Source organism: Coprinopsis cinerea, assembly GCF_000182895.1.
Source record: "Coprinopsis cinerea okayama7#130 chromosome 5 map unlocalized cont3.5, whole genome shotgun sequence".
Lineage (NCBI taxonomy): Eukaryota > Fungi > Basidiomycota > Agaricomycetes > Agaricales > Psathyrellaceae > Coprinopsis > Coprinopsis cinerea.
In genome coordinates, this window is record NW_003307540.1 from 2,059,848 (window position 1) to 2,075,727 (window position 15,880).

Below are 15,880 nucleotides of genomic sequence, written 5' to 3' on the forward strand. Positions count from 1 at the left end.
CCGCCGACAATTTGGCAGACCCTGTGCAAGCCCGGAATGGTAACAGGGCGCCTACCCTGCGGTGACGCTGGCGATTGGTCGACATGCAAGCCCAACCCATCACCTCTACCTCAACTTCGACCCGGACAGCGTAAAGCTTTCATCGAATTTCGAACCCAATCATGGGAGGCAAAGGACATGCAGATCTGATTAAGCAAGAACATCGGTGGTTGCTATTTGAAGTAACCTCGCGGCATTGTTGGCACTTTCGATGGGTTTCTGTGAAACTCTTCATGATCTATTATTTGGTTCGAGTGGTGGAACTCCCCGGGATGCCTCGTATTCCAACTGTGCTTCAAGCACCAGGCATCGCACACCTTTCTTCAGGCTTCCTCACCACATCATATAGTTTTTCAAACGCAGATTCGCAGAGCGGAAGGACTCCGCGCGAGCTTCTACGATTCGTTTTCTTGAGGTTTATTAAAGCTAATCCCATGGCTCCCTGTGCCAACAGGGCGTTGATGACCTTTCCTTTGAGCAGTATCCGCGGAGGGACATCCCAATTCTTGCAAGGCGTAAACTTTTTCTGCCATCCCCCGTCTGTTAGGATGACGAACCTCAGTGAAGCTTTGGAGCGATTGGCCCTTCTGGCCCGAGAAGGTGCCATGCCGTGGACAACATGGACGATCGCCAGGACTGGGTAGTCTCCTGGGGGACGTGGTCAAGATCCTCGAGGTCGGGAGTTAGGTCAACCTTCCCCGAATCGGTCTTGGGCCTTGAAGACACACATACGGTATGTCCATCACAATGTTCACGGCGAACACGATGTAACAATTTTGCCAAAAGCCTCCTGGATCGGTGGACAATCATTCAAGGGCACCAAGGAGAAAGGCCAAGATCCTTCCAGATTCAAAGTAAAGACGACAATGCGCCGGTATCGATCGGAAATTTATGGGGCAGCTGGCAGGAGGAAGTGTCGGCCTCGAACTGCACGGCGAGGCCATTGAGGCCACTAGGGCTGAGCCTTGGACCTCTACCTTGTCTGAATATGATGTCCCAGTGTACCAGTGGAACGGCTTTGGAGGGGAGAGGAATGGGAAACGGAGATAACTCCACGAAATTCCGGGGCATTCTGCACCGAGAGGCGTTCCCGAGCGACGGGTCGGCTCAGGGCCCCGAGAATTTGGAGATTAATCTCAACTCCACTGTCTTTTGGGTGTCAATGAGAGGTTCCTAATTGTTCATGTGTGGGATCAAGGGTGTTCTATGCACCCATAGGGGTAGTGAGTGGCTGAATTGCCTCCTCTTTGGCTTCATTCAGAGACTGACCAATCATCGACATACTCCCTCAGTCCCCGACTCGAAGAGTTCTGGAGTGCTCCTTTCTGGTAACAGAATGCAATCCAGTGGTCACGAACTCGCGGTCTGGGCGTTGGAAAGGTCTGGAAAGATGGAAAGTGCGAGGTAGGGTTGCGCTTTTTGATCACTTGATCATACAGAGTCTGAAGTTTGATATTCAATGACAGGGAACGGCTGCCTCTGACTGCGTTTGCTGCTTCTGGGATACACGAGGAACCGACTGCTGCATGCGTGAAGGCGGACAACGTGTTCTCTGACCCCCTTTTTGTTTTTGAGTAAAAAAGCTCCATTACCAACTTTCGAGGCCTCTTTCTGGATAAGGTTCGAAGCCCAAGCTCGCTTGACACGGTTTCGAAAGAGTACGTGGCCAAGCTTCACTGCGATTCATCTATGCTTATGTAGCCTTTAAGGCGGCGAACTGAACTCAGATGAAACCTGTCGTAAACAGCATCACTGAAATGATAGGATTCGATGTGTTTCGTGAAAGGTCGATCCCAATTTGCAGCGCATATCTTAATATAATACCACCTCATGGGGGTGCATTAATGATTGGATTAGTTCTGGCCACTTCGACGATTCGATCAAGGTAAGCACCCCTCACTGTTTCTGGTACTGAAAACTTATAAAGAGGACGCGTCGAACTGGAAGAAAGGACAAGAACCACTGTTCCTTCATTACCTGAAGCCCACTCGCCTTTGAACGCGTTTACTGTATCGTAAGCGCGGCTGTTCGACCCCTTCTACCTCACGCTGAATTGCCTTCACTCTACAGACCTACTCGTTACTATGGACCAGATGATTCACGTCAATGCCCTCCTTCTCCCCTCTGACGGTAAAGTATCACATGGCCAGCTGCCTGCGGCGTCCTGACCGACCTGTGTCCATCTTCTAGGCCGTCCACCCTCGCTAGTCGAACTTATGCTGAGGTGACTCTTGCTCTACGCCGATGTATTTTCTGATCTAACTGTCCTCGTAGTCCCACAAGCCTGCCCACCATGCAGATTGGGGGCTATGCCACTTCTCCCCCGGCCTTCATGCCACATCCCGAAGTCTTTATGGACTACGTGAGCACCTTCACATCCGTGCCAACTCCGCCTCGAAACTGACAAAGTTTTAAATAGATTGCTGATTCCGCTGGCCACCGGGCGTGGAAGTACCAGGTTCGTCAGGCTTATTCCGGTGGGCGCCTGTGCTAATGTGATATGTTGAAATTGTTTGGTGCGCAGCTCGTCGAGGCGTTGGATTGCATGAACAAGAAGTTTGCCAATCCATACATCGTGTTTTACCCAGTTCTTTCGAGGGATGGAATGCCGTTCCCGATCAACAAGTGTATCCGAGATATGCAAGGGAAAGCGTTCAAGGAGCAGGTTGCATGGAGGGGAAACATCGTGGTAGCCAAGTACCGCGACAACCCCTTCACATCCATGATAGATGCCTCCATGGCAGACTTTCCTATCCTCAAAAACTACCTTCTGACCCACGGATGTCCGCGAACGGTGAGGGGTATCTCGATATGACAGAATCAATCACCGCTGAACTTCATCCAGTAAACTAACCGCAGATCTCGGACCATTTACTTGTGATTCGCCTCAGAGTCGTTTAGGGTTTTGGGGAGCGAAGCCTCGACATATGTATGTAGTAGCCGAGGACTAAATAAAGCACAATATTAGCAAAGGGGTCGCGAACTACAGTTCTTTGCGTCCAGCTTTCGCCTTCAATTCCTCCTGCCTCTTTCTGCGGATCTCTTCAGCTTCTTTTCTTAACCTTTCCCTGTCCAGTTCCGCCTTCTTGGGATCACAGTGCTCCGGAATAGGCTTGGTGGGGTCGATCGGGGGAAGAGCCAGTCTCCCAACATAACGATAGGTCTTGTGGTCTCTGTAAAACTGCTTCCAATGTTCAAGTCCCTAAAAGCAATCGAGGGTACCTGTCAACTTCCAAAAGTGTATAAGGGTAGGCAACGAATCGCAGCACACCTTTCGCTCTTCTTCGTCCAAACCTCTGGTGTCGTGCGTCATGTGCTCCCTAAAGCATCCAGTTGCAAATGCCCGCGCTCCTTCACGTCCCGCTCTGTGGGGCGACGATAAGGAAACCGGAGATAACGGCCGTCAGTTTGGAATGAAAGTACGGAGACTAGGGAGGGACTGTGACGAACAAGATGTGGTATGAACCACCCTTCTGGTACGCTGCGCCTTTCGTGACGTCGTAAACCTCCCCGTCAATCTAAAAATACACATAGTGAAGGGGAGTATCAGTCAACAGTCAATGTCAAGGCAATGAAATGAACCATTCAGAACAACTCCCACCGCACAGTGGGTGGTAGGGTCTTTTAAGAAGACAGAGTTACGCACAGATAGGTAGATTGGTTTGCCAGGATCTTCTCCGTTGAATTTGGCAAGATACTCCACGGAGAACAGTCGATCGTTTCTCTAGAACGCGCAGCAGCACCGTCAGTCAATTTCTCAACCGTCCAAAGACGGCAGCGAGCACTCACCGGCATCCAGTTTTTCAGTTGCATCCATTTGGCGTCATAGTCCCATGTATAGCTGCCCGTCACAAACTTGCCAGCGAGGGCAGTGAACAATAACGCGAACAGTAGGAACTTGAGCACGGCTCCGAGACCAACTTCCTGAACCGCAGTTGGGTCCGGTTCGAGTGGTCCAGGGTCCTCGCCTCTTGCAATAGCCTCGTCATGGGCCTTCTTCTTCTTCAACCACTCATTGTGCAGCCGTTCCTGCTGCGCACGATATTCTGCGTATCTGGCACAAGACAATGTGTGAGGCTTGACCAAATTAGACGCCCTGCTTTGTACTCACGCAAGGAACGGCCTGTTGGCAGGTTTGTTCGTGACATAACGGTTGGGAATTGAAGGGTCCTTCTCGGTTAGTTCGTTGGGGTCGTCCTTGTATTTTGGCGGTGCGGCGCCTCCAGCTGCTTCCTTGAGCCACGACATTTGAGAGAGAGATACAGATCCAAGACTGCTCCTGGGAATGGCGCTTCCACAGAAGCAGATCAACGCGGCGTAAATACAAGGCAATACACGTGTCCCTGAATGGACTGAACAATAAGTAGTCGCACTTCACACACGGCGGTTACAAGGAAATTTCGTGGCTGGTCATTCGTGGTACATATACAGGAGGATAAAGTAGTGCTAAATGACACAAGGTTCGTTCGATATTATTACCCATAACCAAGGCGAAAATGAGGTATATGGAGTGCGTAAGGTATTAGCTATTACAGAGACTTGAGATATAAAGGGAAAAAAAAAGATAAAAAAGCAAAATGACGATCCAAAGTTGTCTGGTGACAGGGAAGCAATTAAATGGGTAGTCGAAGGTAGAAATAGAAATAGGGCGCCGCCAGGACAGTAAGTAGAGGAAAGAGTGAACAGATCGTCACTCTGAAGGATGTTGATGCTGTGAGAAGGGAAGGATGCTATAGCATGAGGAGGATGTGAGATGCGCATAAGTGAGTTGCAGTGATGGCCGCATAGGTCCATAAAGATGGCCAATGAACGAGAAGGATCCGTAATGTACAATCATAGGGCGGAAAGATTGCATGGGCAGACCTATGATGAGGACGCAGCATCTTTTGCGGCAGCGAGCTGTTGACGATGTTCTCGTTCGCTGGCATGCTGAGAGATGGTGATGTAGGCACCACCAACCTCTTCAGCAACGTTGCTGAGCCCCGGTGGTGACGAAGGGTTGGCCGTCAACATATGGATATCGTTCTCGGTTGGGTCAAAGTCCTCGACCCAGTTGCGCATCGCCAGGAACTTGGGCGTCTTGATGAACTGTAGATGCAAATCAATGAACGCGTTCAAAGAAACCTTTCAGGATCAACTAACCTTGGGCACCGAATCCGTAGCCATGAGACGGAAAACATGGGTTTGGATTCGCTCATACAACTTGATCATCGTCTGGAGCTGGGTCGCATTGAAAGCGTTTGCTTGTTCGGGTTCGATGCGACCGTGGAAAGCCTTGCCGGTCATGCTGGTGACCACCTCTTCAAGGTACTTGACCAACTCGTTTCGAAGACCATGATCAATGTTGAGTTCGCACTGACTCGATGGCGCGAGGTAAGTGTTGTAGATGACGAAGGCGGTGTTGATAAGGGCCTCATGATGTCGCTCCATGGCGGCCTGTCCTGGAGTGTTCTTGCTACCGGGTCTTGCGGTGGGGCCTGTAGCAGCCATGGCACTCGAGGTAGTGCTGAACTTCTTGCGGAAGTCTTGCACGTCGAGCCAGAAGGAAAGGTTCTCTTCGCAGAAGTTGCCACGCAAGAACTCGCGGAACAGGGAACGAAGACCGGGTTCTTCGAGGATGTACCGGAGCCGATCAGTGTTGCTCTCCCTTGCGGTCTTCTTCTCAGCATGCTCGTAACTAGCATTCATCTTCTCGGCCATGGAGATACGGCGATGGATTTTAGCGTCCTTCTTTGAGTCACTGGTGCCATCGACCGAGGCGTCGATTGAGGAGCGCTCAGTGAGATTGACGGAGGAGGTATTGGGGGAGTTGAGTCGTTCGTTCCAGTGAGCAAGTCGCTGACCCTCTTCAGTGATCCGATAGATTGCCTTTGCGGTGCATCGGAATTCGCCAATTTGCTATTAGACAAGCGAATTAGAATGCAAGAAGCGGTGTACAAAGTTAAATTTACTTACACTGACTGGCGAGTTACCACCTGGAGCTGATCCACGTACGGTGAAAATGATGGCAGAATCATTGTTCTTCCGCTTGTCGCTGACGAGGGTGATGAGGCCGAAACGCACGAATTGGGCAGCCATCTCAGCAGCCTCTTCTCGCCCGACGACCGAGGTAAAGTCGCACAGCCATTCCAGCGCTGCGACGGCATGGAAGCAGTACTTGTGAACTTGCTGGCCTTTACCGAGCAGAGGCTGGGCCCGCTCGGTTACGTCGTGAAGGGCGATGCCCTTTGCGCGTTCATTGTACCGCTGGAATGCGTCCATGGGCTTGTCGTTGGGGGCGGGAGGATAGTTGGGGAGTCGGCCGACAAAGCGACGGAAGAGGGCCGTGATGACAGACTGGGTGACAATGATCTCGTCGTCGGCGGACCGTCTCTCGAGATGGAGCAGCTTGACGCAGATTGGGTTGGAGGCGAATACTGGTTGGAGGTGATCAGAGTTGATGCCATTTTTGCTGATGAACCGCTCGAGAACATGGAGGCCCTTGGGGGTGAGTTGGTAAACGCCGCGGTCCTTGAAGAGGTTTGAGGTTGGGTCTGCGGCGTTTTCGATGAGACGGGCATCCATGAAGTGCTGGCTCATCGCCTTGGCCATGTCACGGGTCATTGAGAAGGTGGTTGTCGTTGTTGTTGTGACGACTCTTGTTGGTTCTCTTGGGTCCGGCCCACGATTTGACTGAGAGAACTTGAGGGAGGCGAGATTCTGGGCGGCTTCGTCACTAAGGAAAACAAGGGCGTGTCAAAGTTGTGGGCCACGATGAGGAGGTGTGGAGACGCACGTTGTGAAAGAGTGAGGGAATGTCCTGAAGAATTGCTTGTGAGAAGTGAGCTGAAGGGAGACGATAAGGGTGGCGAAAAGATCGAGGGTATCCTGTTGAATAGTTTGAGTATTGATTTTGCAGCGATATGGAGTGAAATTGGATACCTTGAGGAATGGCCGCCCTCGTTTTGTTGTCTTCATCATGTGTGAGGAAGTTGCAGGCCCATCTTGTTGCGACATGACGGACGACGAGCAAGTGGAACGGGGGACAGCGACGAAAGGAGAAAAAAGGGGGATCGAGTTGGACGCAGCAGAGAGGGGACGACTCAAGAAAGCGACGTCCACTGCCAATGTGGGAATATTTCGGTCGGCGAATCATTCGGTCGGCATCCCAACACCCTCCATCTTTTCCCACCAGGGAAAGCAGGGGCCTTCCGCCTCTCGGACAACCCCGGTCTTGTCATTCATTTCAAATCCGGCCCTGCCCTTACAATCCATGTAAATACTACTCTCTCTCCTGCTCATCCTATCCCTATTGACATCGGTCACCCATGTCCCCAGCATCTGTCCCCCCAATCTCCCTGTTCCTGAGGCCTGCTCAACCTGCCATATTGAGGCAAGCCTGGTCACAGTCATAAATCACCGGCGTTAATATATCAATACAATACGCGACATCATGAATTGTAAGGAATTAAGCCTTCCCGACGGTTGCCCTGCGCAGGGGGCGCCCATCCATGCCGAACATCACGAGTGCTCGAGTGCTCCAGGATGGCTCCAGGATATCGAATGCTGCGTGATAGAAATGCACCTCGGAGCGGGTACGGCTGTCAAAGTACCTTGGCCTCGAGGATCCGGTGTTCTAACTGCATCGCTAAAATTTTCTGCAAGTGATATGCTTTTGATATCTGCAACACAAGACGAAGGCTGCGAGGACCAGACCATTCATCACAGTCGGTCCGATACTTATTGCGTGCCCTCGGATCATCCAAATTCGGTAAACCACGCGGCAAAACCCGCTCCTAATCGGCACTCACTCAATCCTCGCGTGGATCCTGAGCAGCCAACTGTTGACCTCATACCCAAGCCATGAATAACGTATGTCTCTTCCAATCCGTTCCTGATTAGTATCCTCACCGCAACTCAGGACCCTGCATCAGTCAAGGCCCTCCTCGAGCAACTCCGCGTTTCACAAGCTTGGCAGCAATTACACAGCACCCAGCAACAACAACCCACCCCTTCAAGCGCCCAACAGCCCGCCGAGGCTCATCCACCGATTACTACCAACCCGCAACCAACCTCGTCTTCTTCCAACACAGTCAGCAGAGTCGCAGAGCTATTAGCGCAGTTAAAGAACCCTCCGTCGTCGTCTGGACCTCCTCTAGAACAGCCGCCGACCAAAATATACGACCGCCCACCTGTTTCTCCAAAACCTCTATCTCAAAATGACCAAGCCAGCGAACCAGACTTGCGGAACTGCTCTTTCCAAACCGCGTTGTCCTTGATATCACGTTTGGGAGACGACCCTGCCTTTCTCGCTTCTATCAGAGAGGCATGTTTCTATTAATGTTCTGATTGGAAACAATCTAACCGCCCTGCTTCTCCTTCTAGTTGCGGAAGGAGCAAGCCAATCTCGAACGACAGCTATGGGCCGACCGCGAAGGCATTCATCAAAAGTACAACGACAAAGTCAAAGTTGCACAGACAAAGTAAAGTTATACCTCTTTTCATTCCAGCCATGTCTGCTGACACTCTCCTTGTTCAGAGCGAGTATGATTGGTGGGAGTATATCTCAACATGAGGCTACGGTGTGTGAAGCGCTCCCCATTCAGTTTCTCTCCCTGACACCAGGTCAAATGAATAGATGCTTCAAGACGCCTATCGGCGCGAGCTTTCAAAATACGACAGGGAGCGCGTTCTACCGGCATGGGACGGCCTCGTCATGAGGCAACAGGCCAAACTGGAATCTCTCAAAGTTCCCAACATGTTCATTTCCGCAGACCCCAAAGACAGACAAGTACGTATAACCCCACACTGCCTATCTGTCGTGCCAACCCTCATGTTTCTGTACAGCGTCAAGTACAGATCGTTCAAGTCCTCCTTGGATTGGCTGGTGGTGCGGAGGCCACCTGAAAGCACGGATGCTCTTCGGATCCGCCTCCCGAGATCCAGCCAAGATCGCGTATGTCTTTCCCTGCATTTCTCACTAAAACCTTGCTCCCCCGTCGCCCACGGGTACCGCTCTGCAAAAAATATGCCTTCAATGTTCTATTGCCATCTTCGGTACCCACCGTCAGTCAAGTCATCTCGTTGCGGACCCGGTGTCTGCCAACCCGGTTATTGGGGGTGGATATGTTGAAGCCACAACAGCCATCAAATCGCGGCATGGTGGTGGTGATATGAATGCTAATGGAGCGCTTCGGATGATTGTTTTCCATTGCTTTTGTCGTAGCCCCAGACTCAGTCGCGCCCTGTTCATTGTTCAACAGACTGTCCTTGGGTCCCACTCTCAGTCACTTGGAAGTTGGAACCCTCGAGAACATCTCGTATTTCCTGGTTTATTGCAATCCATAGTCCAATGGAATCTTCGTTCCCGTTCTGTACCTTGTTTGTGACGCATATCATATTGCGGCACACTTCTCAAGTCGGCACCAAGCTGTGAATAGTTCCGTGTCCATCAGGCCCTATAGAATTGATCTAGAGTTTTTTCCACCATTTGGTAATTATCCTGTTACATGTCGCTTGGGTAGAGAATCCTTGAGGGATAGCCTACATCCCCGCTTCCTGGTTGTCTCCTTCCTTCGATCTGTCCCGGGGACCACAGCAGCTAGCGCTATCTCGATCGCTGCAAGCTTAACTAGAGGAACACCATGCCCTACGTCGACCTCTACAGCAGAAACGACTATGCCTCGATATATTACACGACATCCGCTCCGTTCAATAATGTTGGAGGCTTCGATCCAGACAAACCAACGATTCTAATTCTACATCCAATGCTCCTCGACTCGACATGGCTACAAAACCAATTCGGAGACCCACGACTGTACAACAACTATAATCTTATTGCTATTGATATGCGTTCGTCTGGCGAGTCGACGTGTACGCCAAGTGGGAAGCGGGATAGCTGGGTGGACGCCGCAGACATTGCTCTCTGTCACCAGGTACGCTTCGACTATGCGCGTCCGGGTGCCAACTCCGAGGCTTCCTTCCTTGCTAATGAACATGGATCGAATTAGACGCTGAACCTGCCGCCATGTCACGTATTTGCACTCGAGGCCATTTCAGTTAACTGTGCCCTCCGGTTCGCCATCCTGTACGTCCCCTGACCACCTCCTCTAACAAAATGCAGCGTTGTGCTGATGCTTTGGACATCTAGATTTCCGGAAATGTGTCGAAGCCTCGCGCTGTGCAATATCCCATCGCCTATAGAGTGGGTGGTACACACCAAGCGCCCACATTCGCGACTGATTATTGATATATCGCTGTTGGCGTTTTACAGGCAACGGTGGTCCTACAGTGCACTCGAGGAGTTGGTGCGAAGTTGGTCGTTTGCTGAAGATTTGGAGGGTTTGGAACACGCTGGCACAGAAGCACTCGCATTCCTACTTGGGCCGGTGAGTCTGGCCCTCTGGTTCTGTGCCGGGAGAAATTGAACTGAAGCGTTGGCGCCTATCGCGACACAGAACAGCGATCCAGATCTCCAGGACGAGGTGTGTCCCCCCATTCCATCCATCTGTCAAAACTCTAACTCCTTTGTGTTCTTGTTAGATATTCGCCCACTGGCAAAAGACGGCGCCGCCAATGCGACGCCCATGGCTGATCGAAACAGCCAACCTTCTCCTCAACGTAAGTATTCAATCGCCTTTTGTTGGCTTCCTTTGTCCTGATCCCCTGGAATACATCATTCCCTCCCGCATTTCACAACAACCAGCGCACATCATTAACGCCGGAAATGCACGCCCAAATCACACAACCAGTTCTTATCATCCATGTAAGTGGGATTGGTTCCACGCCGCCCTGGCTTTGACACTAAGCTGTGTTTGTCTGGTTACTATCACAGGGAGAGAGAAATGAATTCTGTTCGCGAAAAGATGCAGAAGTCCTGGCGGCACAATTAACCAACGCGGAGGGAGGTGCCGTAATCTATACCGTCAAAGGCAAGTCATTTTATTTCCTGTTCTCAGTGACGCTTGCTGATTTCACATTCTCCCCCTCGTCCGTATTGATCGCCACGCTCCCACCGCGTTCACCAAAACCAACATCCCGTCTTCACAGGCGCGGGCTCATTTTTGTCGATCATTCCCGGCAGCGCTTCCATAGCCAACCAAGCGCTCGTCAAGTTCCTATCCCGGTTACCCCCTTCAAGATCGGATATTCTCCCTCTCCAACAGCCAATATGGCAGCGCATGCAACTGGCCCTCCAGCTCCAAGCTGAGCTCGTCCAAACCAAACAGTTATCGTCAAGCATGGATCCAGTCTCTTCTCTATCGTTCTCGTGCCTCTCTGAAGATGTCGTGGAGAAGCAAACAGCTATCATAGAAGAATTTCGAAGAGGGAGATTCTTGGCGTTGAACCCGATGGCACCCCACGGGAAACCGTATAGAAAGTAGGTGTCTGTGTTTCATCGATGTCCAACACTGTTGGTTGCTGGGGGTGGGGATCTTCGATCTGCGTTCGGATTTATGTATATCGTATATGCTGAAACGGAGTGTTAACAATACCCCTCTTGTGTTTTTAAAGGCTTTCAGAAGCTAGATCCGACACACATTGGTTCCAAGGGGGGAAAGATGGGCTGTCTGTCGCAGGTACGGGTGCTCATCATCTATCTTTAGAAACCCTGCCGTTTTCTGATCTTCCATGATGATCACAGCAACCAGTTTCAGTATGCAGGAGCGGCTGCGAATCGAAGAGTCCGAGAAGACCGCGCAATACCGTCGTCCAGAACGTGAAGATCGACTTGTCAAGGCGGCGTCTTTAAATGCTGCCACCGTTGAAAAGTATATAATCAAAGGCTCAATGGCCAAGGTCGTTCAAAGCCCGTCTGCACCTCTCGGAAGGATGCTGCTTTAGGCTGATAGACATCCCTCCTTCTTTAGACGTGATCCAATGTTTGCCTCCGCACATGCCCATTCCTCCTTCGCTGCACATTATTTTGCTTTCCACGGACATCTGTAACATACCTTACGCGTTCGAGACTATACCCATCCTGTGCTACTCAAATATCTCTACAACGGTTATATTGTATACATGTACGACAGAGGTTTGTACAAACTTCTATGTAATGACTGAATCATGATGTTGGGTACTACGATTACCGTGACTTGTAAAGGAAGAAGAGTCCGAGGGAAGTCTGTCTAAACCCTGCTGCAACTAGTAATACAATGCGAATGGCGAATGGCGAACACAAGATCTATATCGTACCAAAAGTCCAAAGTGCGGCTACCAGAATGAATTACTTTAGAGGCTACCTTCCTCCATCTTCGACTTGTAGTAACGGACCATCTCTTCTAGGCCCATGCGGATGGTCCAGCGGGGTTGCCACTGGAGCGACTCTTTAGCCCGAGTAGTGTCAGGACGACGTTGCTGAGGATCATCCTTGGGAAGAGGCCTGTGAACAATGTTGACACGGCGGGCACGTTTGACACCGTCCTCGTCTTGAACCTTTTCGACAATCTCTCGAACGAGTTCAGCAAATTCAAGAATGGTAAATTCATCGCCGTTGCCGATGTTGACAGGGCGGGTTTCATCAGAGTTCATGAGAGCGATCATACCGTCGATGAGGTCGTGGATGTATTGGAAAGAACGAGTTTGTTTGCCGTCTCCGTAGACAGTCATGTCTTCACCCTTGAGGGCTTGGACGATGAAGTTGGACACGACGCGTCCATCATAGGGGTTCACTGATGGGGAAAGTCAGTGACGCGCCTGTGATCAAGACGCCGGTGTCGACTTACTGCGGGGTCCATACGTGTTGAAGATGCGAGCGACACGGACATCAACGCCGTCCTGCTGGTGGAATCCATAGGTAAGAGTCTCGGCAACACGCTTGCCCTCATCGTAGCAGGCACGGGGACCGATAGGGTTGACATGTCCCCAGCTGTTGGGGGAAAGGAATCAAGCTCGGGAAGACGCGACGCGTAACTGGGAACTCACTAGTCTTCGGGTTGAGGGTGAACCTCAGGGTCGCCGTAGACCTCAGACGTGCTGCTGATCAAGAAGCGGGCTTTAGTGCGCTTAGCGAGACCAAGCATGTTCAGGGTCCCCATGAACGATGTTTTGATGGTCTTGACCGCATTGAACTGATAGTGCGGAGGCGAGGCCGGGCAAGCTAGATGATAAATTTCTATCAAGGGCAGGGTGTTCATTAGACCAGAAATGGTAAGCCGATATTGAAGTGGTACGCACGGTCGCACTCGATCATGAATGCTTCAACAACGTCGTGGCGGACCATCTCGAAATTAGGGTGGCCAATCCAGTGGCTGACGGTAGTCTTGGAGCCAGTGAAGAAGTTATCGATGACTGTAACTTCGTGTCCCAGGAGCATGAGACGGTCGACGAGGTGGGAACCGACGAAGCCAGCACCGCCAGTGACGAGGATGCGTTTCCTCTCCGAGGGAGGGAGAAGTCTAACGGGCGGGAAACGCGAGAGAGTGGTATATGAAATTGAGTTTGTCTGAGGGTAGTAAATGGATTTGGACTGGAATTCCTCCTCCTCTGACTGGGGCTGGGTGACAGAGCAAGAACCGCCCTCCCCGGGGACGACATAATGGGGGCGGAGGTAAAGCATCCTCAGAACGTCGATGGGGACCTCCGAGTCGAACCCAAAGCGCTTGAAGCCCACTGTCTTGATCTCAGCACCATGCTTGTCCAGGGTGTGTCCCTAGACGCGAAAGAGAGTCAGCATTCGTGGCATGGAAGTGAGCGACAGGGATGATATACGGGTGCAAGTTTCTGGCCTTGCTTGTTGGCCCAGTCAAAACTGGAGTAATTGGGAGAGGATAAAACGGGGAGAGAACGTACGGTAGACATTGTGCGGTGTGTCTTAACTGTTCGAGACGCTGAGAACGATTTCTTAAATAGCGGGCTTTGAGGCGATGCTGCAGGTTGTGGTTTGGGATTAAGCCGCAACAAGAATGTTATCCCCGCCTATAACATGGCATTTGCCGATCATCAAAAAATTCCTAACCAAATCTAATCGTACTTTACTTTCTTACGTCCACCATGCCCCGCGCAGTAAAACAACCTACAAAACCTCGCCACGACCCCCTCCACGTCCAGCTCAACGAGGACGAGCTCCATTCAAAATATGGTCGCGTCACCCAACCAGGAAAACGTAAAAAGGCCAGGCGTAATGATTCAGACAACGAAGATACCTCCGAGGTACGCACACGCGCCCGCTCCCCATTCGTGTCAACCAGTTCTGAAACTTGAAATCAGGTTATCTTGGATCCGAAGACCTCCCGGCGCATCTTCGAATTGGCGAAAGATCAACAGCAAGAAATAGAATTCCCGGAGGATGAGGACGACGAGCCGATACGGGAAGACCCCTCTGCTGCCCTTTCCAGGCCGAGGACACAGGCTAGCGACGACGATGACGACGAAAACGAAGATATGGATTTCGAGGGGGTCCATGATGTCGACTATGAAGAAGAATTTGTGAGTTTCCATCTGCAAATCCGGTCAGGATGGCATTTCACACTTTACCAATAGGAAATAGACGCGGATGACCTGGAGACTCTGGATGCTATCCATCCACATAACTCGACCGAAAGAAGGACGTTAGCGGACCTTATCTTCTCGAAATTGGACAACCCGGACAGTACACCTGTGGCTGCAATTCAAAAAGTACAGCAAGGTAAATACCAAATCGCACAGGCTCAGAAAAACCCATTTATTCCCGGTTACCTAGATCGCGATGCCCCAGATCCAGCGCTAGGTCTCAACCCTGCTGTGGTGGAGGCTTACGAGAAGTATGTCCGTTTCCAGCTCCATCCAACCCCCGCTGACCTTTGATAGAGTGGGAGTGTTCCTGTCGAAGTACAAATCCGGAAAACTGCCCAAACTCTTCAAAGTCATCCCGTCACTCCCAGCATGGGCACGGATGTTGGCGCTGACACGGCCAGAAAACTGGACGCCCCATGCTTGCCGTGCTGCAACCAAAATCTTCATTTCCAATATGAAACCGGCGCAAGCCCAACTCTTTTTGGGCGTCGTGCTTCTTGACGCTGTTCGGGAGGACATCCGGGAGAATAAAAAGCTCAACGTGCACTATTACGAAGCGCTTAAGCGCGCACTGTACAAGCCAGCGGCTTTTTTCAAGGGACTCATTTTCCCTCTCCTTGACGTGAGTGGAATCCATCGTCCTGTCTAGTTAACACTTTGCTTAGGCAATTTCCCATCCTCATAGCAAGGCTGCACGTTGAAGGAGGCTGCTATTATTGCGTCAATACTTGCAAAAGTCAAGGTTCCGGTTCTCCATGCGTCAGCGGCTCTTTTGCGTATCGCTGAGATGGATTATTCGGGTGAGCTATTTTTACTTCCACATCCCCGCAACCGACGCCAGATTCTCCAATGACTTAGGAATTGGTTAACAAGGCTAACTCTACTTATCCATAGGTCCGAACTCGCTGTTCATCCGTGTGCTCGTTGACAAGAAATTCGACCTCCCCTACAAAGTCATAGACGCTCTCGTTTTCCACTTCATCCGGTTGTCGAATACTTACAAGGCCAAGAGCCGTGGCGATACTGAGAAACTCCCCGTTCTGTGGCACCAGAGTTTGCTCGTCTTCGCTCAAAGGTAGCGTTATGTTTCCAAAGCCCCCTCCATACCGTTCTAATATGGTTCAATAACAGATATGCATCTGACTTGACCCCCGATCAAAAAGACGCCCTTCTCGATGTTATTCGAGCGACTCCTCATCCACAGATAAGCCCAGAGATCAGGCGAGAGTTGGTTAGCTCCGTCGTTCGTGGTGCTCCTCGACCTGACGCTGATCAAGACATTGTAATGTCGTGAACGTCGTGAACCACTGTAAGCCATTCATCCTGTACGCTGGCCTACATCTACATGCTTTATGGCACAGTTTCCGTC

General features: G+C 51.1%; 7 protein-coding genes across 7 annotated transcripts; 4 read left to right on the top strand and 3 right to left on the bottom strand.

Moving 5' to 3' along the window:
• Positions 1-1,226: 1,226 nt before the first annotated feature.
• On the top strand, positions 1,227-2,887 carry CC1G_01281 (hypothetical protein; the record flags this gene model as incomplete). The annotated part of the gene is made up of 11 exons (XM_001837317.2): positions 1,227-1,262; positions 1,332-1,443; positions 1,506-1,697; positions 1,749-1,924; positions 1,987-2,053; positions 2,110-2,169; positions 2,230-2,263; positions 2,314-2,401; positions 2,459-2,497; positions 2,564-2,833; positions 2,885-2,887. Exons 6-11 carry the CDS (start codon positions 2,124-2,126, stop codon positions 2,885-2,887), a joined length of 480 nt encoding a protein of 159 aa, XP_001837369.2. The 5' UTR covers positions 1,227-1,262; positions 1,332-1,443; positions 1,506-1,697; positions 1,749-1,924; positions 1,987-2,053; positions 2,110-2,123.
• A 135-nt stretch (positions 2,888-3,022) lies between these two features.
• Positions 3,023-4,358, bottom strand: CC1G_01282 (hypothetical protein; the record flags this gene model as incomplete). The annotated part of the gene is made up of 6 exons (XM_001837318.2): positions 4,151-4,358; positions 3,829-4,093; positions 3,686-3,763; positions 3,490-3,557; positions 3,311-3,404; positions 3,023-3,241 (listed from the first exon to the last, which is right to left on the bottom strand). The coding sequence occupies exons 1-6, from the start codon at positions 4,285-4,287 to the stop codon at positions 3,023-3,025; spliced, it is 861 nt and encodes a 286-aa protein (XP_001837370.1). The 5' UTR covers positions 4,288-4,358.
• A 74-nt stretch (positions 4,359-4,432) lies between these two features.
• On the bottom strand, positions 4,433-7,035 carry CC1G_01283 (Crg1; the record flags this gene model as incomplete). The annotated part of the gene is made up of 5 exons (XM_001837319.2): positions 4,433-5,127; positions 5,182-5,937; positions 5,995-6,754; positions 6,815-6,906; positions 6,961-7,035. The coding sequence occupies 5 exons, from the start codon at positions 7,033-7,035 to the stop codon at positions 4,903-4,905; spliced, it is 1,908 nt and encodes a 635-aa protein (XP_001837371.2). The 3' UTR covers positions 4,433-4,902.
• An 846-nt stretch (positions 7,036-7,881) lies between these two features.
• On the top strand, positions 7,882-8,925 carry CC1G_01284 (hypothetical protein; the record flags this gene model as incomplete). Its single annotated transcript, XM_001837320.2, has 6 exons — positions 7,882-7,890; positions 7,940-8,212; positions 8,404-8,501; positions 8,558-8,600; positions 8,657-8,809; positions 8,866-8,925. 6 exons carry the CDS (start codon positions 7,882-7,884, stop codon positions 8,923-8,925), a joined length of 636 nt encoding a protein of 211 aa, XP_001837372.2.
• Positions 8,926-9,662: 737 nt separating this feature from the next.
• Positions 9,663-11,862, top strand: CC1G_01285 (hypothetical protein; the record flags this gene model as incomplete). The annotated part of the gene is made up of 11 exons (XM_001837321.2): positions 9,663-9,953; positions 10,029-10,105; positions 10,169-10,222; positions 10,292-10,406; positions 10,476-10,502; positions 10,561-10,638; positions 10,724-10,783; positions 10,853-11,036; positions 11,113-11,398; positions 11,533-11,597; positions 11,663-11,862. 11 exons carry the CDS (start codon positions 9,663-9,665, stop codon positions 11,860-11,862), a joined length of 1,437 nt encoding a protein of 478 aa, XP_001837373.2.
• A 155-nt stretch (positions 11,863-12,017) lies between these two features.
• Positions 12,018-13,818, bottom strand: CC1G_01286 (UDP-xylose synthase; the record flags this gene model as incomplete). Its single annotated transcript, XM_001837322.2, has 5 exons — positions 12,018-12,689; positions 12,744-12,886; positions 12,943-13,132; positions 13,195-13,669; positions 13,810-13,818. The coding sequence occupies 5 exons, from the start codon at positions 13,816-13,818 to the stop codon at positions 12,250-12,252; spliced, it is 1,257 nt and encodes a 418-aa protein (XP_001837374.2). The 3' UTR covers positions 12,018-12,249.
• A 192-nt stretch (positions 13,819-14,010) lies between these two features.
• Positions 14,011-15,805, top strand: CC1G_01287 (cell adhesion protein byn-1; the record flags this gene model as incomplete). The annotated part of the gene is made up of 8 exons (XM_001837323.1): positions 14,011-14,169; positions 14,227-14,445; positions 14,500-14,644; positions 14,699-14,759; positions 14,806-15,133; positions 15,197-15,311; positions 15,406-15,586; positions 15,643-15,805. 8 exons carry the CDS (start codon positions 14,011-14,013, stop codon positions 15,803-15,805), a joined length of 1,371 nt encoding a protein of 456 aa, XP_001837375.1.
• Between the last annotated feature and the right edge of the window lie 75 nt (positions 15,806-15,880).